Source organism: Somniosus microcephalus, chromosome 1, assembly GCF_052327205.1.
Source record: "Somniosus microcephalus isolate GS21.2 chromosome 1, FLI_Smic_1.0, whole genome shotgun sequence".
NCBI lineage: Eukaryota > Metazoa > Chordata > Chondrichthyes > Squaliformes > Somniosidae > Somniosus > Somniosus microcephalus.
In genome coordinates, this window is record NC_140987.1 from 247533308 (window position 1) to 247559159 (window position 25852).

A 25852-nucleotide genomic window follows, 5' to 3' on the forward strand; every position below is an offset into this window, starting at 1 on the left:
GCTTGATAGGGTGGATGCTGGGAGAATGTTTCCCTTGGCTGGGGCGTCTAGAACCAGGGGCCACAGCCTCAAGATAAAGGGTAGGCCATTCAGGACTGAGATGAGAAGAAATTTCTTCACAGAGGGTGGTGAATCTTTGGAATTCTCTACCCCAGAGGGCTGTGGCAGCTCAGTCATTGGGTATATTCAAAACAGAAGTCCACAGATTTCTGAATAGTAAGGGCATCAAGGGATATGGCGATAGGGTCGGTGAATGGAGTTGAGGCAGAAGATCAGCCATGATCTCATTGAATGGCAGAGCAGGCTCAAAGGGCCGAATGGCCTACTCCTCTTTCTTATGTTCATTAACTTGATCTGGGGCATGGCCAGTTTTGTGGGCGGGTTCGGCTTCCAGCACAATTTTTTTTTAAACCAGCGTAAAAGATCGTGGAAACTCTATTTGCGCTGGATGTTCCTCAACGTTTTACACTGCTTTGGCCGAATTACGCAACCGAGTGGAAACTCTACCCCATTATTTAGACTTTAAACGTTTAATTTTTTATATATATATCCGAGAGAAGTTTCCTGAAGTCATACGTGTTCCAAAGAGGTTGACTCTGGGGAGGGCAGCCAAGAACAAGTCATGGCACTCTGGAAACAGCGGTTGCCCAAGGGACTGGAGGTGGGAGAGAGACAAAGAGTTAAGTTTGGGAGTGCTGTGGTGGTGGGAGATGCAATGGAGAGAGGAGCAGACAGTCACTTTAACCTTAAACGTGAATTCCAAAGAGTGTGGAGTCACCCTGGCACCTGGATAAGGGACCCAAAAGACTGGTATGAAATCTCTTGGAGAACAAAGGAGGTCAGCTCAAAATCATGGTTTACATCTGAACAACTGAGGTAGAAAAGAATTCTGGGTTTGCAAAAATAGCTCAGAGAGGCAGGGCATAAATTAAGAAACAGGATGTCAAAAAGGTAGTAATCTCAGGAGTACTACCAGTGCCATGCGCTGGCCAACATGGAAACAGCCAGATTAGGGAGTGCAACAGTGGCTAGAGACATAGTGCAGAAGGGAAGGGGAGATTTCTGGGACATTGGGATCAATTCTGGGGCAGGAGTGAGTTGTACCAATGGAAAGCCTACAACCAAGCAGAACTGGGAACCAACATCCTCACGCAGAAGTTAACTGGTGCTGTTAAGAGGGTTTAGACTAATATGGTGGGGGAAAGGAAAGCTAAAGAATAAGGTTGGCAGCTTGGAAGGGAAAGTAAGCATGGTGGTGTATAGGGCAGGAGGAGTTTAACAGGCTGAAAGGTTGTGCAGGACAAAAGTAGTAAAAAAAAAAATCAGGATGGGGTGGGGGCGTTGGTAGGAAAAAGAGAAACTGTCAAAACCAATGGAATCCAAATTAAAATACATGGATATTCATGCACAGAGTATAGGATACAAATTGGAGAACTAGAATCATTGCTTAGAACAGAAAATCATGGCATAATATCAGTGGCTGAAAGGTGGCTACAGTTCATTCAGGATCGGTAAATAAATATTCTTGGGCACAAAACTTTCAAGGGGGTTTAGAAAGGAAAAATGGAAGCAAAGTGTAGCAGTATCGATTAAAGTCAATGACCTAGAAATTTGGCCGTACAGCGCCTGTGTTTCGAGGTCCCTAAAAGTTGGCACAGATGCTATGTGGATGCAAGTTCATGAAGCAGTTCTGGCAATGCTCTGCTGTGGTAATACCAAGCCTTATGGTAGGTTCCATCTGGGAAACATGGAAATTAGCCATCACTGGCTACAATATTTTATTTATTGACATTATTGGGCTAAGATTTGAAATGCATTCAAAATGCTGCATGCAACAGTTCCGTGATATTTCACACCCTTTATTATTTTCATTGGTATGAAAACCCAACACACGGAATTTAAGAAAAAAATAAACTACCCCATTGAAAGTGAAAATAACTGTACTTGACATTCAGCTGATCAGGCCCAAATCATCCTGCAGGTATCAAGGCTGACAGCCTAAAGACTCAGGCTTTTCAGGAGTGAAATACCCAAGAAAATCAACTCTATATACCCCAAAACAAAAATGTTAGATACTCTTTAATGGAGTATCAGTAAGTTCCTTTGAAGTCCAGATGTGTAACCAGTGGTCATTCCAGTACTTAAGACAAGAAACAGATACTTCAATGTTCTAACCTGCTCAAGTTCTTGTATCTTGTCATCTTTAACTTGGAGAATCTCTAAAACTTTCCTGTCCTTGGCTTCAGCTTTCTGTTTTTCCCTTGCGGTAGGAGAAAAGTCAGTCATTAGTCAGAATGCAACGGTACTAATCACTTGAATATTAGATCTTCCATTGATTAATCCATTTTTTGGCTATTAAAACTGGACTGTACATTTTAAAATTAATAGAAAAATATACAGTAATAAATTAATTCTTCAGAGTAATAACGTTATTCTACACTGTTTTACAAATCTATATGAATAAACATCAGACTCTGCCAGATGTTATATTGTTACAATAAATCTTAGTAAATTGATCATTTGACACATATGGTCCCCAGTGATGTTCAGAATTTCAGCTCTATCACAACTAAGTGATGAATAACAGAGATAAAGTTCGGATTATAATCACTGGTTGGTGAGAGCACGTAGCGCTCCTTAATAAATTTACATTTCTGTTCAATATTGCGCCAAAAAAAAGTCACCTCAATTTTAATCATTTGCTGCTTCAAGTTTAATCAACTCAGTTATCAACAAAATTGAAAAAGAGGGCACTACTTTGAAGATGGAAAATGTAGCACCAAGCTTTTGTTAAATAATGAACTTGAAAACTGGGAAAAGAACTACCTTGTGCTCAAGAAAGCTCCCCAAGAGTTAACAACTATTAGAATCAAAGAATGATACAGCACAGTAGGAGGCCATTCGGCCCATCCTGCCTGTGCCAGCTCTTTGAAAGAGCTATCCAATTAGTCCCACTCCCCTGCTACTCCCTCATAGCCCTGCAAACTTTTCTCCTTCAAGAAAAATCCAATTCCCTTTTCAAAGTTATTATTGAATCTGCTTCCACAACTCCTTCAGGCAGTGTATTCCAGATCATAAAAACACGCTGCGTAAAATAAATTCTCCTCAGATTGAACCATATTTGGAAGAATGGTTATTTGTGATTTCACGTGCCAAGCCAGCTTTGGGCAGTTGTAAATGCCATGGGTTACAAAACAAGGACTAACAAACAGTAAAGCCAAGAATGGAGATATTCAAGGCTACAGAAATAAGCAGCGATATCACACACACTAAACTTGGTAGCATATGTAATGATGCACTCCTGCTGAGTAACGGTCTACAGAATTCTCAGTGATATTTTTATTCCCCTTTTATCAGTTGAAAAACTGCATCAAAATAGGACTGAACAACTGCTGTCACTTTTAATTGCCGAAGTGCAATTTGAGTTAATAATATTTACCATTAGAATGTTATCCTGATCATCTTATCCATCAACACATACTGAGGCACCAGAACTTCACAACTGTGCCTGCTTCATAAAAAAAAAGGGGGTGGGAGGGAGTAGGGCGAGAGACAGAGAAAAAACTGGAGGGCGAAAGAGAGACTGACCCCGGGAGGGTGGGGGGGGGGGGGCTGAAACGAGAGAGGACGGAGGGCCGAAATGAGAGAGTGGAGGGGGCCCAAACGAGGGAGATGGGGGGCAAATGAGGGAGAAAGGGGCAACAGAGAGAAAGGGGGCGAGAGAGAAAGGGGTGATAGAGAGGAAGGGAGGCAAGAGAGAGAGAGAGAAGTGGGGCAATAGAAAGAGAGAAAGAGGGCAATAGGGAAGGGGCCAAAAGATAGAGAAGGGGCGAATGAGAGAGAGAGAATTAGGGCGAAAGAGAGAAAAGGGGTGAGAGAGAGAATGAAAGGGGGCAAAAGAGCGAGAAAGGGGGCAAAAGAGAAAGGGTGAGAGAGATAGAGGCGAAAGAGAGAGAGAAGGGGGGGGGCGAAAGATACACAGACAAAATTGGATGGAAGAGAAACCGACATCTGAGGAAGGGGGTTGTGGCCAGAGCCGTGTTTTGAATTGGGGGGTAACTGACTTCCACTTACTGGAGGGTTGGGATTTGAATGCACAGTTTGCTATGAATGGTGTTTCTGCAGTTGCTGTATTTTTAGCACGGTCAGGCAGCTTTCACACCTTCCTTTTATGGTCATTGCAAGGGGAATACATACTTCTAGCTTTCAACAACAACTTGCATTTATATAGAGCCATTAACGTAGTAAAATGTCTTAAGTCCTTCAAAGGAGCGTTATCAGGCAAGAAATTGACACTGAGCCAAAGGAGGTATTAGGACAGGTGACGAAAAGCTTGGTATATTTCAAGGAGCTTCTTAAAAGGAGGGGTGGAGAGGCGGAGCGGTTTAGGGAGCGAATTTCAGGAATTATGAACTAGGCAGCTGAAGGCATGGCCGCTAATGGTGGTGTGAAGGAAATTGGGGATGTGCAAGAGCCCAGAGTTGGCCGAAAGCAGAGATCTCAGAGGGTTGTACGGCTGGAGCTGGGTACAGAGATAGGGAGAGGCTGCCGGACCAGGGGCCAATGTAGGTCAGCATGCTATGGGGTGAAGGGTGAACGGGACTTAGTGCGAGTTAGGATACAGGAAGCAGAGTTTTGAAAGAGCTTAAGTTTATGGAGGGTGTAAGATGGAAGTCTGGCAAGGAAAGCATTGGAGTAGTTGAGTCTAGAGGTAACAAAAGCATGGGTTTCAGCAGCAGATGTGCTGAGGCAGGGACAGAGATGGGCAATATTACGGAATTGGAAGTAGGCGGTCTTGGTGATGGACAGGATATGGGGTTGGCAGCTCAACTCAGGGTCAATTAGGACGCCGAGGTTGTGAGCAGTCTAGTTCAGCCTCAGTGGCCAGGGAAGGGGATGGAATTAGTGGCTAGGGAACAGAAACTGTGGCGGGAGCTGAAGACAATGGCTTAACTGGAGGAATTTTTCAGCTCATCCAGGACTGGATGTCTGATAAGCAGCATGGTGGATCAGATGCAGTGGAGGGGTCGAGAGACGTGGTGGTGAGGTAGAGCTGGGTGTCGTCAGTGTACATGTGGAACCGGACGTGTATTCAGATGTTGCCGCCGACAGGCAGCATGTAGATGAGAAATAGGAGGGGGCCAAGGCTAGATGCTTGGGGGACTCCAGATGTAACAATGGGGGAGCGGAAAGAAAAGCCATAGCAGGAGATTTTCTTGCTACGATTGGATAGGCAAGAGTGGAACCAGGCGAGGCAGTCCCACTCAGCTGGACAACGGAGGAGAGGCGCTGAAGAAAGATGGTGTGGTCAACAGTGGCAAAGGCTATAGACAGGTCGAGAAGGATGAGGAGGAATAGTGCATCACAGTCACATAGGATGTAATTTGCAACTTTGTCAAGTGCCGTTTCAGTGCTGTGGCGGGGCAGAAACCTGATTAGAAAGGTTCAAACATGAAGTTGCAGGAATAATGGCCACAGATTTGGGAGGTGACAACATGTTTAAGAGCTTGAGAGGAAAGGGAGTTTGGAGATGGGGGCAGTTGTTTGGAAGGACAGAGGGGTCAAGGGTGTTATTTTTGAGGATGGGGGAGATGATCTCAGATTTAAAGGGGTGGGGGACAGCACCAGAGGAGAGGGAACCTTTAACAGTATCAGCCAGCATGGAGGCCAAGAAGGGAGGTTGGGTGGTCAGCAGTTTCGCGGGAATAGGGTCGAGAGAGCAGGAGGTGGGTCTCATGGACATGATTAGCTCAGAGAGGGCATGAAGGGAGAGAGAGGAGAGAATCTGGAGAAAGATGCATTGCTTGGCAATTGGGCTCTAAAGCTTCGCACCATATTTTTGGAGATACGTGTTAGATAGAACTTTCATTCCGCTTGTTACTTCTGCATGTCTAAATAGCAGATGCATCAGGAGATGGGTCGTTCCTATTGCCATCTTTCTGCTAACCTTTTTCCAGATACAGCCTGCAGCAGGTGGTTTACATCTCATTCTGAGTAACTTGTAGTGTGTGTGGGGGGGGGGGGGGGTGAAAAGAGAGGAATATCGGAATCATCGGATCTGGAACTGATTCCATGCTTGTTTACGTTGTGGTGCCTCCCTCTCTCAAGGATTGCTTAAATGCTGGCAATGCAGCTCCGAGTAATGTTCTTTACCCTGTCAGCCCCATTTTCTTCACTGCTTCGCCTCTCCTGATTGTTGATCAACTTCAGCACAAAAGCCGTTGGGCATCTGTTTCTGTTTGTACTCAAATTTCTTGGTTTCCGATGCTTCCACTCAGTCTTTCGTGTTGGCTCATGTTTCCTTGCAAGTCCATGTTACTTTAGCAGACAATATTTGAGTAATCAAGTACCTCTCTTCTGTGTGGCTCCATTCTACAACGTACAAACATATGTGTATTTGTTTTGACAAGCTTCTTTTTGCTCTGAATTGCTAGCTATCAAATTTAGACCTCACAGGTAGCTTTAAGAGTATTGTCGGTTTGATTTGTCGGTTCCGAGGAGGTAGCAATCACACAATTTCTGTTGAAAGAGTACCTGGAGATTACTCATGGTGCAGTTTGAGGCTCTCACGTAACATTAGGTACTGCCCCATTGCTCCCAAATAGTCATGTAAGGTTATGTTTGCAGCAACCCTCCACAAGTGCAGTACCTTTGTAATCCTGAGACCACTCACTGTTTTTAATATAGAATCGATAGCGGCGGTAATGGCACGTAAGTCATTATCAGAGCCACTGGCATAGAGTTTGAATAAGTTAAATTCATTTTTTATTAAAATATGCTCTGGAATTTTTACTGCTGTTTTGGGGAATTGATTGACACAACTCTGCCCATTACTTTGCAAAACCTACAAATAAGTGGTATATATATTAATTTACCAATGTGCATTTAAAGTTTATGCCGTACCATTATAAAGCCAAGCATAGCAAGATGGCATGCATGATGCACCAATTGCAGGTAGATAGCTACAACTGACATTTCTGTGTGGGTTCTCCAGCAGAAAGAGCGAGGGAACTCCCCAGAAAAATGGTGGAAATGGCTAAAAACAGTTGTGTACGCCATTTATCCTGGATTTTCACTGACCTTCCATCTAAGCTATGGCAAGAGAACCCCACAGAAATGCAGGATCCAGCTATGTAGCAGTAATAGAGATTGACAATGGGGTTTATCTACACTTGGGCTTTGGTAGCATTGGCTAACGGTGCTAAGGTTTGACAGCACTGCAGTGAAACCGCTGGAGTATGGCAGCATGGGGGGGGGGGAGAACACCTTTGATCAGTAATCACTGTGGAGGAGGTACTTGGGGTTTCATAGAACTTTGGAAGGTGAACCAGAGGTTTGGCAACACTGGGGATGGAATAAAAGATTTGACTCACTGGTCAATTCCTGGTGTCTGTCAGAAGTGAGAGAGGTGATGGTAAACCCCTAACAGCACCGAGGGGGGGAGAACATGGGCTCGATTTTAATAACAGATGCGGGTTGAGGGCGGGCTCGCCGCTCAGCAGCTTTTGGACCCCCACCCGGCTGCCGCCTCCCAGCACTTCCGATTTTGGCTTCATTGGCCTCGTTACGGCCGATGTGCGGGTCCCTCCAGGCAATTGCTTGGAGGATGTCAGTTTCTCGCGCCTGATGAGGCATTGTTTGTTTGAAAATTTAAAGGAGCCATGTCCCCTTTGCAGACAAATGTCATTTGGATGGCTTGGCGCTTTATTATCTTGAAAGGGGGGCTGACAGTGTCTGTTCTGAGCAAAATTTAATGAATGATATTGCTGGTTATATTATTCCAGAAAGAGATTCATGATTTTGATATATGACTTTATTATCTGACTATGAAATGAAAAAGATGCGTTCCAATCATTTGCTTAGTAATATTAATGCTTTTTTCTCTTAAAGATACTGGGAGCTGCAGGAATGGCAGCCCCAAAAACTAAGGCTACACCCAGGTTCAATGAGGGCTCTCTCCATGCTCTTGTGGAGGGAGTTAGAGGACGTCGGGAGCTCCTCTTCCCTGGAAACGGAAGGAGGCGGCCTCCTCAGCAAACCAAGGCAGCTTGGCTGCAAATTGCTGAGGAGGTGAGCTCGAGGTCTGTGTGCAGATGCACATGGGTTCAGGGTCGAAAAAGGTTTAATGATCTGCTGAGATCACCTAAAGTGTGGCCTCTGTGTTCTGGGAAATGGAAGTTCAAGAGTGAGGGCTCAGGGAGAATGACATGTAGAATGATGGTGGTGACACTGAGCACAAATCACTGTTTATTGGACAGATGATGCCTGGGGTTTGAGACTGTCGGAATTATATTCATCTCCATGTCCCAGCCACCTGTGGTTGAACTGTTGGCTTACGCGAATCTGGAAAGGGCGAGTGCATCCCTTGCCCGACAGCCATCAATGTGGTCAGCTGCTGCTGGATTGACCACATCCAGCCTCGCAAGGCATCACTCCCCGTCCTCCTACTCATCCTCCTCCTCGTCCTCTTCATCTTCCTCCAAGGAGGCTGTATGCTGAGCCACTTGTTCATCCGGCAGCACTAAGCCGCGCTGCTCTTCCTCCGAATCTGACGACCAGGATGAGAGGATGTAAATAGTTCCCATCCCGTTATAGATTTCAGTTGAGGCAAGAAGCTTGCAAGCGCACACTCACAGTGGCCTGAAATTACTTCAATCAGTTCAAACAGCAGATGTGTGTCAGCTTGACCAGTCACAAGGTCAGTAGATTTGCAAAATCTTAACCCAAACCTCCAACAACAAAGTTGTTGCATTTGAATGCCCGCCAAGTTACAGGAGCGCTTTTAAAGTTCTGCACCAATGACCACAGATCATGTCCTCCACCAACTCGTCTCCTTGCAGCTGGACTGTTTCTGACAAGACAGGAAACAGGAGCCAGAGGCTCGAAAATGGGAAACCGTTATCAAAATAGGGTTATCAATGCAGTTAACAGGCTCTTAACTGCCTTAACTATCTGTCCACCGGTTGGAGTCGGGTCAGTTTGGGAGCAGCTGAACAGACAGTCATGAAAATCGCATGGGGGCGGGATGGGTGCCTGAAGCCATTTTTTTCTGATTTTCGCAGCTGTCCCGCCTCCAAAGGGATATTAAAATCGAGCCCCTATTGTCTGGCAGCATGGTTTTGAGACATTCTAAGCGGCATTTGCAAACACTAAATTTGTTGCTTTGTGATTGGTTCTTGGTCACAATGTGTGTTTGTATCTCTTTCTATCACAGCTGTTAAGATAATATAAAACATTCCAATTGTCATCTACAAAACAGGTGATAGTTGGTTGTTATTTGAAAAAATAAGATGAGAAAAGACATTGGCTCAAAATTTGCGATCGGAGGCTTCCCATGGGCAGATGCCTCCAACCTGTAAAAAAATCTACGCATTTACCTGGTGGCCCGGGTGGTATGGAGACTTGCAAGCACCCCTAGGATCACATGGGCTGGCCCAACCAATAAAAGAAGGGGAATCCCCATTCATACTTATGGGAATTCCATACGTTAAGAACTCCCACAAGTATGAATGGGGATCACTTAAAAAACACAAACATGAAATAATTTTTTTTTTCTTACATATTTAAAATGCCACTTAATTGAATATTTTAAACAAAAAAATTATATTTTTTGACTTTTTTTATATATATTTTAACAGGGCTAAAAATAAACTTACCTTATTGGACAGGGGTTTTAATGTATAAATGAGTGAAAATTTTTTATTTTTCTATCTTTTAAAACTCAAGAATTTCACGGGCAGAAGTTGGGGAAATAGCGCAACTCTCCACCCCCAAAGGCCCTTCTCCTGGGGATGCGGATGATCTGTCAATAAGATTCTTGACAGGTCGCAAGTTCTGGGTTTTAGCGCATGCGCATCGCATACCTAAACCCAGAACTTGCGCGGCCCCTACGGACGCATACACACCTCGTACGCACCCGTAGGGGTCGCAAAATACAGCCTATTGTGTCGATCTGCATCTCACAGGTGTTGACCGTTAGAATGTTTACGTTTTCGAACCACTGACAAAACCAAGGTGATAACTAGAGGCTGTCAGTTCAGTTTGCTTTAAAATTCAGCACTTTTGTTTTTGGAAAAAAGAATCCAATTTCGGAGGAACAATGTTCTGTCCATGTATGTGTGTCTCAGCTTAATATGCTTTCTGAAGTTTTATAGAACACCAAACAAAAGCTACAATAGGAGTATAATCAGTACAGTCGTAAGTTTAAATGTCTCGCGCACACCCAGACGTGCGTGCGCACACGTACACACACACCAGCCATCTGTTCAAAACTCGATTTTTTTTTTTCTGAACACAGCTTTTGACATTTGATCTTGAGCTTTCTGCAAATAATTGTGAAAAGTAATTGAGCACAAACTGTAGAAGCTGAAGACAATGATAGCAACAGTTCAGCTGACTAAATGCTACTGATGTATCCTGGATAAATGGGTGCACTGTACACGCTCAGACTGCACAATCTGCATTCAGCTAACTGAGTCACAACTCTGGTGAAATAGTTAAGTCCAAGGACATATTTTTGGCAGAAGCCTTCAAGTAAAACATAGTGGCAGGAGTAGGCCATTCGGCTCCTCGAGCCTGTTCCACCATTTAATGAGATCATGGCTGATCATCCAGATTCAGTACCCTGTCCCTGCTTTCTCCCCATATCCCTTGATCCCCTTAGCCTAGAAATATATCCAACTCCTTCTTGAATATATTTAATGAACTGGCCTCAACTGCCTTGTGTGGTAGGGAATTCCACAGGTTCACCACTCTCTGGGTGAAGAAATTCCTCCTCATCTCTGTCCTAAATGGCTTACCCCTTATCCTTAGACTGTGACCCCTGGTTCTGGACTCCCCTGCCATCGGGAACATCCTTCCTGCATCTAATCTGTCTAGTCCTGTTAGAATTTTATAAGTTTCAATCAGATCCCCTCTCATTCTTCTAAACTCTAGCGAATATAAGCCTAATTGACCCAATCTCTCCTCATACGTCATTCCTGCCATCCCAGGTATCAGTATGGTGAATCTTCGCTGCACTCTCTCCATGGCAAGAACATCCTTCCTCAGATAAGGCAACCAAAACTGCACACAATACTCAAGGTGCGGTCTCACCAAGGCCCTGTACAACTGCAGCAAGACATCCTTGCTCCTGTACTCAAATCCTCTCACTACGAAGGCCAACATACCATTTGCCTTCTTAACCGCCTGCTGCACTTGCATGCTTACCTTCAGCGACTGGTACACAAGGACACCCAGGTCTCGTTGCACTTCCCCTTTTCGCAATCTATTGCCATTCAGATAATAATCTGTAGATGTAGATTATCAGGCCCTGGGGATTTATCGGCCTTCAATCCCATCAATTTCCCTAACACCATTTCCCTACAAACACTGATTTCATTCAGTTCCTCCCTCTCATTAGACCCTATGTTCCCCGACATCTCTGGGAGGTTATTTGTGTCCTCCTTTGTGAAGACAGAACCAAAGTATGTATTTAATTGGTCTGCCATTTCTTTGTTCCCCATTATAAATCCCCTGATTCTGACTGCAAGGGACCTACGCTTGACTTCACCAATCTTTTTCTCTTCACATATCTATAAAAGCTTTTACAGTCAGTTTTTATGTTCCCTGCAAGCTTACTTTCATAATCTATGTACCCCCTCTTAATTAATCTCTTTGTCCTCCTTTGCTGAATCCTAAACTGCTCCCAATCCTCAGGTTTGCTGCTTTTTCTGGCCAAATTATATGTCCTCTCCTTTGATCTTATGCTATCCCTAATTTCCCCTGTTAGCCACAGTCACCTTTTTTTGTTTTATTTTTATGCCAAACAGGGATGAACAAATTCTGTAGTTCATCCATGTGATCTTTAAATGTTTGCCATTGCCTATCCACCGTCAACCCTTTGAGTAACATTCCCCAATCCATCCTAGCCAACTCGTGCCTCATACCATCGTAGTTTCCTTTATTTAAATTCAGGACCCTAGTCTCCGAGTCAACTACTTCACTCTCCATCTTAATGAAGAATTCTATCATATTATGATCGCTCCTCCCCAAGGGGCCTCACACAACAAGATTGCTAATTAATCCTTTCTTTAAGAGCATTAAAGAAGGCATTAAAAGCCACAAAAGACAAGTTGCTGTGAAATATGCAACTATCATTTTTTTAAAATTTTGTTCAAACCTATATATGGACATTAGAAATGTCAATTACTGATGAAAAAAGGGTAGGCAATTTTTTTTTCAGAACGTATTGAGTGTTTGGTGGGAAAATGATACCATGCCATCCAGTGGCATAACTGATAACAATTACGGGTAAGTATTGTCATTTAACATTGGAATTCCAATTAGTGCGCTGTGGGGTAGCATTATAGGGAATAGTTACAGTTAAGTGCTGATATTTTAACATTGACATTCCAATTTAAATTATTACATAGTATTCCACAATATAAAATTATGATAAGAAATTATGGTTTTTGGACAGGAAATACACACTATACCCAAGATTTTTAATATAAAAAAGGTAAAAAAATTATGGCCAGTCATTTACAACTATGAACAATCAAGGCCACCTATTTACTGTTATCACAGAAAATGAACAACCAAAAAAATCCCAATTACCATGTAATTAAATTACAATTTTTCTTAGTTATGGTAAATCAGTAGTCCTAATAACATTATATGTTACATTGGCATAACACCCCTATTGCTGTAAAACAGCTCATGCTCCAACTAGCAACCTGCATTTATATAGCGTCTTTAACGTAGTAAAGCATCCCAAGGTTCTTCACAGGAGCATTATCAAACAAAATTAGATGCCAAGCCACATAAGGCGATATTAGGACAGGTTGGTCAAAGAGGTAGGTTTCATGGAGTATCTTAAAAGGAGGAGAAAGAGGTAGAGGTGGAAAGTTTTAGGGACGGAATTCCAGGGCTTTGGGCCCAGGCAGCTGAAGGCATGGCCGTCAATGGTGGAGCAATTACGATCGGGGATAAGCAAGAGGCCAGAATTGGAGGAGCGCAGGCATCTGAAGGCTGTGGGGCTGTGGCAGGAAGAACTGTGAACACCACCACTACAGACCGGCTAATCAAATATAAAAACTCATCAGGAATGGATAACCTCGGTGGGGGGAGGGGAGGAGGGAACGCGTTGGGAAGAAAGATACGAATCTTTTAATCTTTCAACTTTGGAATCTGAATTCAAATCCAGCCAGAGCCAATGGGATGAAAACTCTTATATCTGTTGGCAGTAGGGGTCCTGTGTGAAATGAGTTTGGACACTTCTACCCATTTCCTAGTGGCTACAGACCCAAACTACAAAAGCTGCTGCTAGGCAAATTTACAGCAGCAGGAGCTGGAATAATGTTGCACGAGTGCAATAGAAAGTGATTCTCTAGGGCTGGCACTGAAACACATTACTGTGGCAGAGGAAAGAAATGCTTGTCCGGAGAGCTTTTGATGTTGGGTACCAGAAACAGCATAAAATACAGAGGACTATAAATACATTTACATTATATGGTTCGGGTCTCAAGTTTATTTCTGATTAACTTCAGTATCTATGAATATATGTTGACCTAAAGGTCATGTGCTTGAAGAATGCCCAAATCTGAATTTTTGAAATACTTTAAATTCACTAAAACTGTGGTGAATCCTCTGGTTAAAAGCCTTGACATATGGAATTTATTTCAATCCAAAATCTTTTGGTTTATCCGGAGGTTGTATGTCCGGAAACCTCGATCTAACGGCAGAAATCAGCAGACGTTTTATTAGGTTTTTTTTCTTCCCCTAGCATTTTTTTTGAACAGTCAGGCTGTGGAAAGCGTCTCTGTAGCTTAGCAACAGCTTCAGAGGCACTTCCAAGGTACGGGCCGAGTGTTTGCAAGCTGTTGCTAAGCAACAGTGTTTGTTGTCAGATACGGAGATGAAAACCTCCGTATCCTTCAACATTAGCGCTGGTCTATCCGGAAGTTTTGATCTAACGGCACCAGCTCGGTCCCGTCGGTGCCGGATATCGCGAAGTTTCCTGTACGTTAAATTGTTAATTATGAATCATGAGTAATTCAATTGTAATTCTTAGACCCACTACAGGAAACTTTGGTTTATCCGGAGGTTAACTGTCCGGAATGCTCGAGCTACTGGCAAAAATCAGGAGCCGTTCGTTAGGTTTTTTTTCTTTTCGTTGCTTTTTTTTTCCACCAGTCAGGCTCTGCAAGGTCTCGCTGAAGCTGTTGCTAAGCTACAGAGACGCTTGCAAGGTACGGCCGGCTGTTCAGAAGCTGTTGAGGGTTTGTTGCCAGATACGGAGCTCAAAATCTCTGTATGTTTCAACATTAGCGCTGGTTTGTCCGGCAGTTTTGATGGGACGGCAATAGCTCGGTCCCATCGGTGCCGGATAGCACAAAGTTTCCTGTATTTTGGGGGGATTTTACAGTCAATAAACCTTTGATTGCTGAAGCAATAATGTAATGGCCACTTAGCTATTTTGGCTGCTTTCTATTTTTTAAATATTTTATCAACCAATCTTTAAAAAAAAAGACTAAGTATAAAGAAGTCTCCCACATGACCCAGTCTGATGGTGTAGCAGGAGTCACCTTTCACCTGGACTCTGCCAATACTTAATTTCTCTCTCAGGAAATGCCCAAGAATGGGAATTTTGCAGGGTTATGGGGAAAGGGCAGGTGAGTGGGACTAATTGGATAGCTCTTTTCAAAGAGCCAGCACAGGCACGATGGACCAAATGGCCTCCTCCTACTCTGTATGATTCTATGACTCAACTAACTATTGTGTTTCACCCTATGAGGAAGTAAGTGGTCTCTGCTCAGTGACTCACCTGAAGTCAGTTAAAATCACAAATTCACTATGTGCAGGTCGTTGGTCAGACCGCATCTCGAGTACTGCACCTAATTTTGGTCCCCCCACATGATGGGTGATATAGTGGCCTTGGAAAAGGTCCAGAGGAGAGCTGCAAGAATGATTCCCAGCTTAAAGAACCTCTGCTACTCAGATAAGCTCAAGGACCTTGGTTTATTTATAGAGCAGCGTAGACTTAGAGGTGACCTGAAAGAGGTCTATAAAATAATGAAAGGGCTGGATAGCGTCTCTATTGATAGATTATTCCAGTTTAACAGATGGGGAGGACCAGGGGACGGGAGTTTAAACTATGTAAGAGTAGGAATAGACTGGATGTTGGGCTGTTCTTTTCCCCCCCAGAGTGTAGTGAGCCTCTGGAATGTGTTGCCAGGCTGGTGTGCTGGGTGCTGACTCTCTGCCTTCAAGAGGGAGCTGGACCAGTTCCTGACTGGGGCAGAGATCGGATCATATAGAAGGTAAGTGACTTTATAGAGAACTTTGGTCCGTGTGATCTCCTGGATTGGTTTTGATCACCTTAGGGGGATCGGAGAGAAATTTTATACACGGTATTTTTTCCCTTATTGACCCTGGTTTCTTGTCTGTTTTTTGCCTCTCCCAGGAGATTACAAGGTGGGGAGGTCAGGGGAGGGAAGAAGTGTTTAGCTGTGATGGTCCAGCCATGGTGGTGTGGGACAGGCTTCATGGACCAGCTGATCTTTTCCTGCCCGTCATTTTCATATGTTGGTAAACTATAAGCGTATGTCTATCAGCCACCACAGGATAATGAACCATCACAACAGTATAGAATGTTTAAAACAAATTATATACAACACAACAGCATTCCAAGTAAGGCTGCTGAATTATCAGTGGTGGAGATAGCCACACACTCAGGAAAAAGAGAAGCGAGAAAGAGACTGAAGCAAGGCAGCACTAATGAAAGGATCAAAAAGTGATAAATCATTCAGAGACAGCAAGGGAAAGTTGCTATATTATGCAACATATATTAACATACATGCTAACTTTCAGCATTTCCCATTTCCCATCAGCATTTCGGGGGTCCAGTTCCCTTGTTGGAATTTGCTGCCCAAGATCATTGCTCTCAGCAGCATGCCTACAGGAGTCCCGAATCCTACTGCTGCCCAAGATCATTGCTCTCAGCAGCATGCCTACAGGAGTCCCGAATCCTACTGCTGCCCAAGATCATTGCTCTCAGCAGCATGCCTACAGGAGTCCCGAACCCTACTGCTGCCCAAGATCATTGCTCTCAGCAGCATGCCTACAGGAGTCCCGAATCCTACTGCTGCCCAAGATCATTGCTCTCAGCAGCATGCCTACAGGAGTCCCGAATCCTACTGCTGCCCATCATAGGCAACATTCTCAAGACCAAGAGTGCCCACCTGCAGTTTTGAGCAGTTGGAATCAGGTAGGAATGGTGCGGAGGAGAGGGGGAAGAAGGGAACATATGCAGATGGCAGGAGAGTGAAAGGACAGTGGAAAAGTACAAAAGGAAAAACAAGAAATGAAGGAGAGAGGCAAGGTGGAGGGAACTGAAAGGAATAGAAGCTGGAAACAGCGGTCTATGGTGAAGGAGGAACAGTGCCAACATTAACTGAAAGGGAACGAGGAAAGAGTATCAGCTTGGGCAGGGGAGGAAAGTGCCTGCTCGAATGGTGGGGTGAAAGAAATATACCATGTACAGTTGGATTGGGGGGCCTCATCCCTGGAACTATTCCAGTAAACTTTTCTGCACCCTCTCTAAGGCCTTCACATCCTTCCTAAAGTGCGGCACCCAGAATTGGACACAATACTCCAGTTGAGACCGAACCAGTGTTTTGTAAAGGTTCATCATAACTTCCTTGCTTTTGTACTCTATGCCTGTATTTATAAAGCCCAGGATCCCATATGCTTTTTTAACTGCTTTCTCAACCTGCCCTGCCACCTTCAACAATTTGTGCACATCTACCCACAGGTCTCTCTGTTCCTGAACCCCCTTTAGAATGGTACCCTTTAGTTTATATCGCCTCTCCTCGTTCCTCCCACCAAAATGTATAACAAATTTCATCTGCCACGTGTCTTCCCATTTCACCAGCCTGTCTATGTCCTCTTGAAGTCTATCACTATCCTCCGCACTGTTCACTATACTTCTAAGTTTTGTGTCATCTGCAAATTTTGAAACAGTGCCCTGTACACCCAAGTCCAAGTCATTAATATATATCAAGAAAAGCCGTGGCCCTAGTACCGACCCCTGAGGAACACCACTGTATACCTTCCCCCAGTCGGAAAAACAACCGTTCACCATTACTGTTTCCTGTCACTCAGCTAATTTTGTATCCATGCTGCAACTGTCCTTTTTATTCCATGGGCTTCAACGTTGCTGGCAAGCCTATTATGTGGCACTTTATCAAACGCCTTCTGGAAGTTCATGTACACCACATCAACCGCATTGCCCTCATTAACCCTCTCTGTTACTTCATCAAAAAACTCAATCAAGTTAGTTGAACACAATTTGCCTTTAACAAATCTGTGTTGACTTTCCTTAATTAATCTACACTTGTCCAAGTGACTGTTAATTTTGTCCTGGATTATCATTCCTAAAAGCTTCCCCACCAACGAGGTTAAACTGACTGGCCTGTAATTGTTGGGTTTATCCTTACACCCTTTTTCGAACAAGGGAGTAACATTTGCAATTCTCCAGTCTTCTGGCACCACCCCCGTATCTAAGGAGGATTGGAAGATTATGGTCAGTACCTCCGGAATTTTCACCTTTACTTCCCTCAGCATCCTCGGATGCATCTCATCCGGCCCTGGTGACTTATCTACTTTAAGTACAGCCAGCCTTTCTAGTACCTCCTCTATCAATTTTTAGCCCATCCAGTAGCTCAACCACCTCCTCTTTCACTGACTTTGGCAGCATCTTCTTCCTTGGTAAAGACAGATGCAAAGTACTCATTTACTACCTCAGCCATGCCCTTTGCCTCCATGTGTAGGTCTCCTTTTTGGTCATTAATCGGCCCCATCCCTCCTCTTACTACCCATTTACTATTTATATGCCATAGAAGACTTTTGGATTCCCTTTCATATTAGCTGCCAATCTATTCTCATACTCGCTCTTTGCCCCTCATTTCCTTTTTCACTTCCGCTCTGAACTTTCTATATTCAGCCTGGTTCTCACTTATATTCTCATCCTGACATCTGTCATACGCCCCATTTTTCTGTTTCATCTTAATCTCTAGCTCTTTCATCATCCAGGGAGCTCTGGTTTTAGTTGCCCTACTTTTCCCCTGCATGGGAATGTACCTCGACTGTACCTGAACTTCTTTAAAACTTTTATCTCCTCTTTAAAGGCAGCCTATTGTTCAATTACAATTTTGCCTGCCAATCTTTGATTCCAATTTAACCAGGCTAGATCCGTTCTCAACCCACGAAAATTGGCCTTCCTTAAGTATTTTTACTCTAGATTGATCCTTTTCCATAGCTAATCTAAACCTTATAATACTATAATCACTGTTCCCTAAATGTTCCCTGACTGACACTTGCTCCACTTGTCCCACCTCATTCCCCAGAACCCGATCCAGCAGTGCCTCCTTCCTAGTTAGGCCAGAAACGAACTGATCAAGAAAGCTCTCCTGAATACACTTCAGAAATTCTTCGCCCTCACTGCCCTTTACACTGTTACTATCCCAGTCTATATTAGGATAGTTGAAGTCTCCCATTATCACTACTCTATAGTTCTCACACCTCTATGGAATTTCCCTGCAAATTTGCTCCTCTATATCCTTCCCACTATTTGGTGGCTTATAGAATACACCTAGCAATGTAATGGCAGCTCTATTGTTCTTAACTCTAACCAAATAGATTCTGTCCTTGACCCCTCCAGGACATCCTCTCTCTCCAGCACTGCAATATTTTCCTTAATCAATACTGCCACTCCACCTCCTTTCTTTCCTTCCCAATCTTTCCTGAACACCCTATATCCAGGAATATTTAATACCCAATCCTGCCCTTTTTTGAGCCAGGTCTCCATTATCGCCATGACATCATATTCCCATGTGGTTATTTGTGCCTGCAGCTCACCAACCTTATTTACCACGCTTCCTGCGTTTACACACATGCACTGTAAACCTCTCAGGCCTTCCAAATATCATTTTTTTAAAGATAAGAGTAGCAAATTATCAAGTATAAAAATGCTTAAAATTAAATAGAACAGATCATTTTCAAATATGAAAGTTCAGAGACTTACAGAGAAGCATGCCTGTGGAGTTAACCACCCACCCCAGAGAAATGCAGTACCAATTTACATATTTTATGACGAGTCATTTCTTGAATTGTGTACTTTACTGGGACTCGGTCAGGTTTTTTGAAACTGTTGGCAGTTCAGTAGGTTGGCATGTACAAGCATTAAAAAAGGTTTTAGATGCAAAGAACGCATGCAGACACACATGCTCACATATATATGTAATACATGGTCAGAATAAGTTGTTGCATTAAGTGAGTTGGAATGATGCAGTGAAACTAGGAAGCAGGACAAAGAAAATCAAAAAATAACATCACTCAATGGGAGCAAAACAAAAAGACTACAAAGGAACAGCTCATTTCATGTCCTGTCTTGTGCGGTGTTTCCCCAACCAAACTTCTCCTATATGCATGACATGCTGTTATCTTTGACAGATAGATCCCTCATGTTACATGCACACCTGCCTACCTAAAATGAACTGACTGAAATGGTCAAAATCAAATCGTTTTTGATGTGTAAAAGATTAATTCATGAATTTGTATACCATTCTTAGATCTGCCAATGCTCTCGTACTAAAACTTTGTCATGGATACTTGAACTCACTCCTTCTGAACTCTAACTTTCCTGGTGATATTAAACCATGCGTGTATACATATACTGGGACATCAACCTTATCAGCTAAGTAACTCATTAAATTTAAAATTCAGACAACTTGATAACATTTTCTAACTGTTCTTACAAAAATGACTTAAATATTTAATGTAAAATGAATAGTTAATTGATATTTTAATATCAGAATTATTTACTACGTTATGAGCATGTGCTGTAGTCTCTCCAAAATAGCCCATTTTTCCCCAACAGAACTGTTGAAGTGGTTATCAGCAGGAAATGTAATGTATCACCTGCTGGGAATGAGCATTTGCATTATACCACAAGCAAAGATAGACTTACTGCCATGTTTTTTAGATGTACTAATTTACTGTAAAGCGTTGTGGTCTCCACAGCATCAAAAGTTCCACAACACACATTCCACTGGACACCTGGCATTTCAAACACCAACCCTTTGTATAAAATGGTTTTAGACAACAGCTTTGGCATATTAAAATGAGTTGTTAAGCATGTAGATGTAGTGTATGTAGATTAATATGTAAAAACGAGTAGCCACTCACTTTCATTCTAACTGAATACAAATACAAGATAGTGAATAAAATTATTACTGCATCAAGTAATATATAGTCTTTCCAAAGGCAAGTCCGCAAATAAAATCTTTTATCGTCAAAATGCTCTTATTGGGGGCGCAGATATCCATCTTCTATCTCTAATGCATCTTTGAACCACTTCAACTTTAAATCCCTACACAATTGGAAGTGGCAAGTGGCTGGCTGAGCACGCACACAATACATAAAAGGATATATTTTCCTCAGTTCACTAACGTTAGTGAAAAAGTCAGCACGAGTATAAAGTGATAGGAAAATATACCCCACAGTGATATTGGTAGCAAACAATGAATATATTACTTGTCACACTTTTTCCCCTTCCTGCCCCCTCAGTTTTCTCCCTTCCCTATCGTGAAGGCATTGACTCCTGCTGGGACCATTACACAAACACTAGCAGCCTCCGCAACCCAGCACTTGTGAACGTAAACAGCGAGTACTGGCGAGCTAATTCAACCGACTGGGCATCACAATGATACCCAAACAGATATTCACACTCATGCTCTTTCCAGCAGGGGTCACTGGTAGCAATCAGGAGCAGCAGCCCTTATTTTTTTCTCCTCTTTAGCCTGGAAATGTTAAGATTCGTTAACTCAACACAGACCAGGAATCAAGCCTGACAACTCTTGGGTCTGTTTCTTTTTAGCACTTACACCGAGTAGTGTTTTTATCCACTAGACCACTGAGAGACTACATTTAACCATACACATCAATAGTGCTCCAGTACTAATTTAGACCACAGCACTGCTGCTGATGATAGCCTAACATCAGGTGCAGAACTGAGGGAAACAGGCAAATAAGGCAATGCTGCTACCTCCAGAGACACTAAGACCAGCATGCTCTGAGGCAGGAACAGCGCACAAATTCCGACATGCACGGGTAAATGCATGCATGGTTATTTTGATGTTGCTCTGGCGATACTGACTCCACCGTATAACAAGTGGATCCATAGTTTACTCCAGAAACACATCATCTTGAAGCAGCTTTCTAAAATAAATGCAAAACAACAAAGTGAATCATAAGAAACAAAAACAGAAAATGCTGGAAATACTTAGCAGGACAGGCAGCATCTGTGGAGAGAGAAACAGGGTTAACGTTTCAGGACGATGACCTTTCGTCAGAACTGCAAGTGAAGTGAATCATAAGGTTGTGACTCAAACCTAAAATGGGTTCTGTATTGGTGACAGGAAATTCTGATTTATTATTGTATTCAAGGTTTGTATTCTCTTTGGATCCTTAATTTAAAAAGGATATGATGAGGAGTTGAAGGTTGTTGTTATTTATTCGCTGTATTTCCACCTATAGGCAGAAACTGAAACAGGAAAAGCCTGTGATGAGATCTCTACAACGGTGGTCGGATCAATCAGATGCTATGTTACAAGACTGTTTTGATTCCACTGACTGGGGTATGTTCCGGAATGCCTCGGACAATGACATCAACACATATACAGATTCAGTCATTAGTTTCATAAACAAGTGCATAGATGACGTTGTTCCGAGGATTGTTGTACAAACATTTCCCAACCAGAAACCATGGGTAAATGGCGATATCCGTGCTATGCTAAAATCACGGTCCATCGCATTCAACTCTGGGGACATAGATGAGTACAAGAAATCAAAGTATGAGCTAAGAAAAACCATCAAAAATGCAAAAAAACAATACACGGATAAAGTGGAGTCACACTATCATAGCTCAGATTCGCGAAGGATGTGGAGTGGACTACAATCTATTACGGACTACAAAGGGAAACCCAGCTGTGTCATGCCCAGCAATGCCTCTCTCCCGGACGAGCTTAACACTTTTTACGCCCGGTTTGAGGCCAACAACAACTGGCCTGTTACAAGGGCGCCCGCGGCTCAGGACGACCGGGTCTTCTCAATCTCCGTGGCTGACGTGAGCAAGACTTTTAAGAGAGTGAACACCCACAAAGCACCCGGTCCAGATGGAATCCCTGGGCGTGTCCTTAGAGCATGCGCTGACCAGCTGGCAGCCGTGTTTACGGATATATTCAACCGTTCACTGTACCAGTCTGCAGTCCCCACCTGCTTCAAGATGACATCAGTTATTCCAGTCCCCAAAAAAACAAAAGTAACCTGTTTAAACGACTACCGCCCCATAGCACTCACTTCTGTCATCATGAAGTGCTTTGAGAGGCTGGTCAAAACCCACATCAACGCCTTACTAACTGACACACTGGACCCACTCCAATTTGCTTACCGCCCAAAAAGATCTAGGGATGATGCCATCGCCACTGTACTGCACACTGCCTGATCACACCTGGATAAGAGGAACACCTATGTGAGAATGTTGTTCATTGATTATAGTTCAGCATTCAATACCATTATCCCCTCTGAGCATGTTGACAAGCTCAGTGAGCTAGGACTTAACACCTCCCTATGCAACTGGATCCTGGACTTCCTGACGGGCAGGCCCCAGGTGGTGAAAATAGGCAGTAACACCTCCTCAACACTGATCCTGAACACGGGAGCTCCCCAGGGTTGTGTGCTCAGCCCCCTTCTGTACTCCGTTTACTCACGATTGCGTGGCCACGCACAACTCCAACTCCATCATCAAGTTTGCTGATGACACTACCGTTGTAGGCCTGATCACAGATGGCGACGAGACAGGCTACAGGGAGGAGGTAAGAGCTCTAGCAGAATGGTGCAAGTACAACAACCTCTCCCTCAACATCAGCAAAACAAAGGAGATGATCGTGGACTACAGGAAGCGGCTGGGGGAGGGACACACCTAGTGCGAGCAAGCACTGAGTGCGAGTCAGCAGAGAGTGCTGTGAGTTTGGGTAAGTGTGAGAGTTCTTTAATTGTTATTTCTCTTTAAATCATTCTTGATAAGATTACTTAAGCAGTTTAAGTAAAGGGGAAAAGTTAAATGTTTGGGATTCTGTTGGTTTAAGAAGAGTAAAACAAGGTTACACTGCAGTAAGAGTAAATTGGCACAGCAGGCAGTGGAAACCAGTTTTCTAACCAATCAGCAGGGGTGACTCATTTGGCTGTAAACAAACAAACAGTATAAAAAGACCAATCCTAGTGCGAGCAAGCACTGAGTGCGAGTCATCAGAGAGTGCTGTAAGTTGGGGTAAATGGGGTGTTAGGTGCTCTTTTCAAACTTTAACTCTGTGGGTTGTAGTTAATAAGGCCTCGGCAGCAGGTGGAGGCGGAGCTGAGCGGCAGAGCGACTACAAGAGGCCCCAGAGGCTCGGGTAGGCCCCAGTGCGGCATCGGCAGCGGGTGGAGGCGGAGCTGAGCGGCAGAGCGACTACAAGAGGCCCCAGAGGCTCGGGTAGGCCCCAGTGCGGCATCGGCAGCGGGTGGAGGCGGAGCTGAGCGGCAGAGCGACTACAAGAGGCCCCAGAGGCTCGGGTAGGCCCCAGTGCGGCATCGGCAGCGGGTGGAGGCGGAGCTGAGCGGAAGAGCGACTACAAGAGGCCCCAGAGGCTCGGGTAAGCCCCAGTGCGGCATCAGCAGCGGGTGGAGGCGGAGCTGAGCGGCAGAGCGACTGCAAGAGGCCCCAGAGGCTCAGGTAGGTGTACCAATCTCCAATCTCAGGGAAGGAGAGGTGTAAAAAGTATTCAAGGTGTGACGTCACCACAAAGCGGGTAAGTGATTGGTTGGTAAGTATTTCTCCCTTTTTAAGCTTAAATCTCCTTGGTTTATAGTTTCTAAGGTGTGATATTCACCATCTAGAATCGAGGCAGAGAGTATTTAAGAATAATATTAATAAATTTAATTAATTACATAGAATGGGAGATCAGGCGATGTGTTGCTGCTGCAATATGTGGGAGCTGGTGGACACCATTGATGCTCACGGTGATCACATTTGCAGTAAGTGTTGGCTGCTCGAGGAATTCCAGCTCCGTGTTGAAGAGCTGGAGTCCGAGCTTCAAACACTGAGACACATCAGGGAGGGGGAGAGTTACCTGGACTCTGTGTATCAGGAGGTAGTCACACCAATTAGATTAATTAATTCAGATGTAGTCCGTGGCCAGGGTCAGGATGGTGTGACGACGAGTGAGGCAGGTACGGGGATCCAGGAGGTAGAGCTGGAGGAGCCGCAGCCCTTGCTCTTGTCCAACAGGTTCGAGGTTCTTACTCCCTGTGGGGACGGGAGCAGGGACTGCGGGGAGGATGAGCAACCTGGCCACAGCACCATGGAACGGGGGGCCATTCAAGAGGGGGGAGTAAATAGAAATGTTGTAGTGGTAGGGGATAGTATTATTAGGGGGATAGATAGAGTTCTCTGCAGCCGAGAGCGAGAGTCCCGAAGGCTGTGTTGCCTACCCGGTGCCAGGGTTAAGGACATCTCCTCTGGGCTGGAAAGAAACTTGCAGTGGGAGGGGGTGGATCCAGTTGTCGTGGTCCATGTTGGTACAAACGACGTAGATAGGACTAGGAAGCCGGTTCTGTTCAAGGAGTATGAGCAGCTAGGGGTCAAATTAAAAAACAGAACCTCAAGGGTAATAATCTCTGGATTATTACCTGAGCCACGAGCGAATTTGGCAAGGACAAATAAAATTAGAGAGTTAAATGCGTGGCTCAAAGACTGGTGTGGGAGAAATGGGTTTTGCTTCCTGGGACACTGGCACCAGTACTGGGGCAGGAGGGAGCTGTTCCGTTGGGACGAGCTTCACTTGGCCAGTGCTGGGACTAGAGTCCTGGCGAATCGAATAACTAGGGCTGTAGAGAGGGCTTTAAACTAATTAGTGGGGGGGAGGTTCCTAGAGAGCAAATAATAAAAATGACAACAGAGAAAGTCATAGACTTAGGTAGCAGTGGGGAAATTAAAAACCAGAGCGTGTCAGGAAGGGGCAGAAGGTATGGAGTAAAAGGTAAAGTAATAAAAAGGGCAAAAGCAGGAACTAAGTGTCACAAAACATATTTGAAAGTTCTCTATCTGAATGCACTTAGCATCAGTAACAAAATAGACGAGTTAATGGCACAAATAACTACATATGGGTATGATTTTGTGGCCATTACAGAAACATGGCTGCAGGGTGACAATGCCTGGGAATTAAACATACCAGGTTATTTAACGATCAGGAAGGACAGGCAGGAAGGAAGGGGAGGTGGGGTGGCTATGTTAATAAAGGAAGGAATCACTGTAATACAGAGAAATGATATTGGGTCAAAAGATCAGGATAATGAAACAGTTTGGATGGAGGTAAGGAATAATAAGGGGAAAAAAACACTAGTGGGCGTAGTCTATAGGCCTCCGAACAGTTGCAACTCTGTTGGACGGAGTATCAATCAGGAAATAGTTGAGGCTTGTAATAAAGGAACATCTATAATTATGGGGGATTTTAACTATCATATTAATTGGACAAATCAAATTGGGCAGGGCTGCCTTGAGGATGAGTTCATTGAGTGTATTAGGGATGGGTTTCTTGAGCAGTATGTAACTGAACCAACCAGGGGGCAAGCAACCTTAGATCTGGTCCTGTGTAACGAGACAGGATTAATTTAAAATGTCCTAGTAAAGGATCCCCTTGGAATGAGTGACCATAACATGGTTGAATTCCATATTCAATTAGAGGGTGAGAAGGTTGGATCTCAAACAAGC

At 44.0% G+C, this 25852-nt stretch overlaps 1 protein-coding gene across 1 annotated transcript in view; it reads right to left on the minus strand.

Moving 5' to 3' along the window:
* cntln (centlein, centrosomal protein) overlaps positions 1-25852 on the minus strand; it is a 477268-nt gene that overhangs the window by 397024 nt on the left and 54392 nt on the right. Inside the window, exon 4 of the mRNA XM_085991655.1 lies at positions 2176-2260. Coding sequence (XP_085847781.1) covers positions 2176-2260 — 85 coding nt within the window. The remainder of the gene's footprint in view (positions 1-2175; positions 2261-25852) is intronic.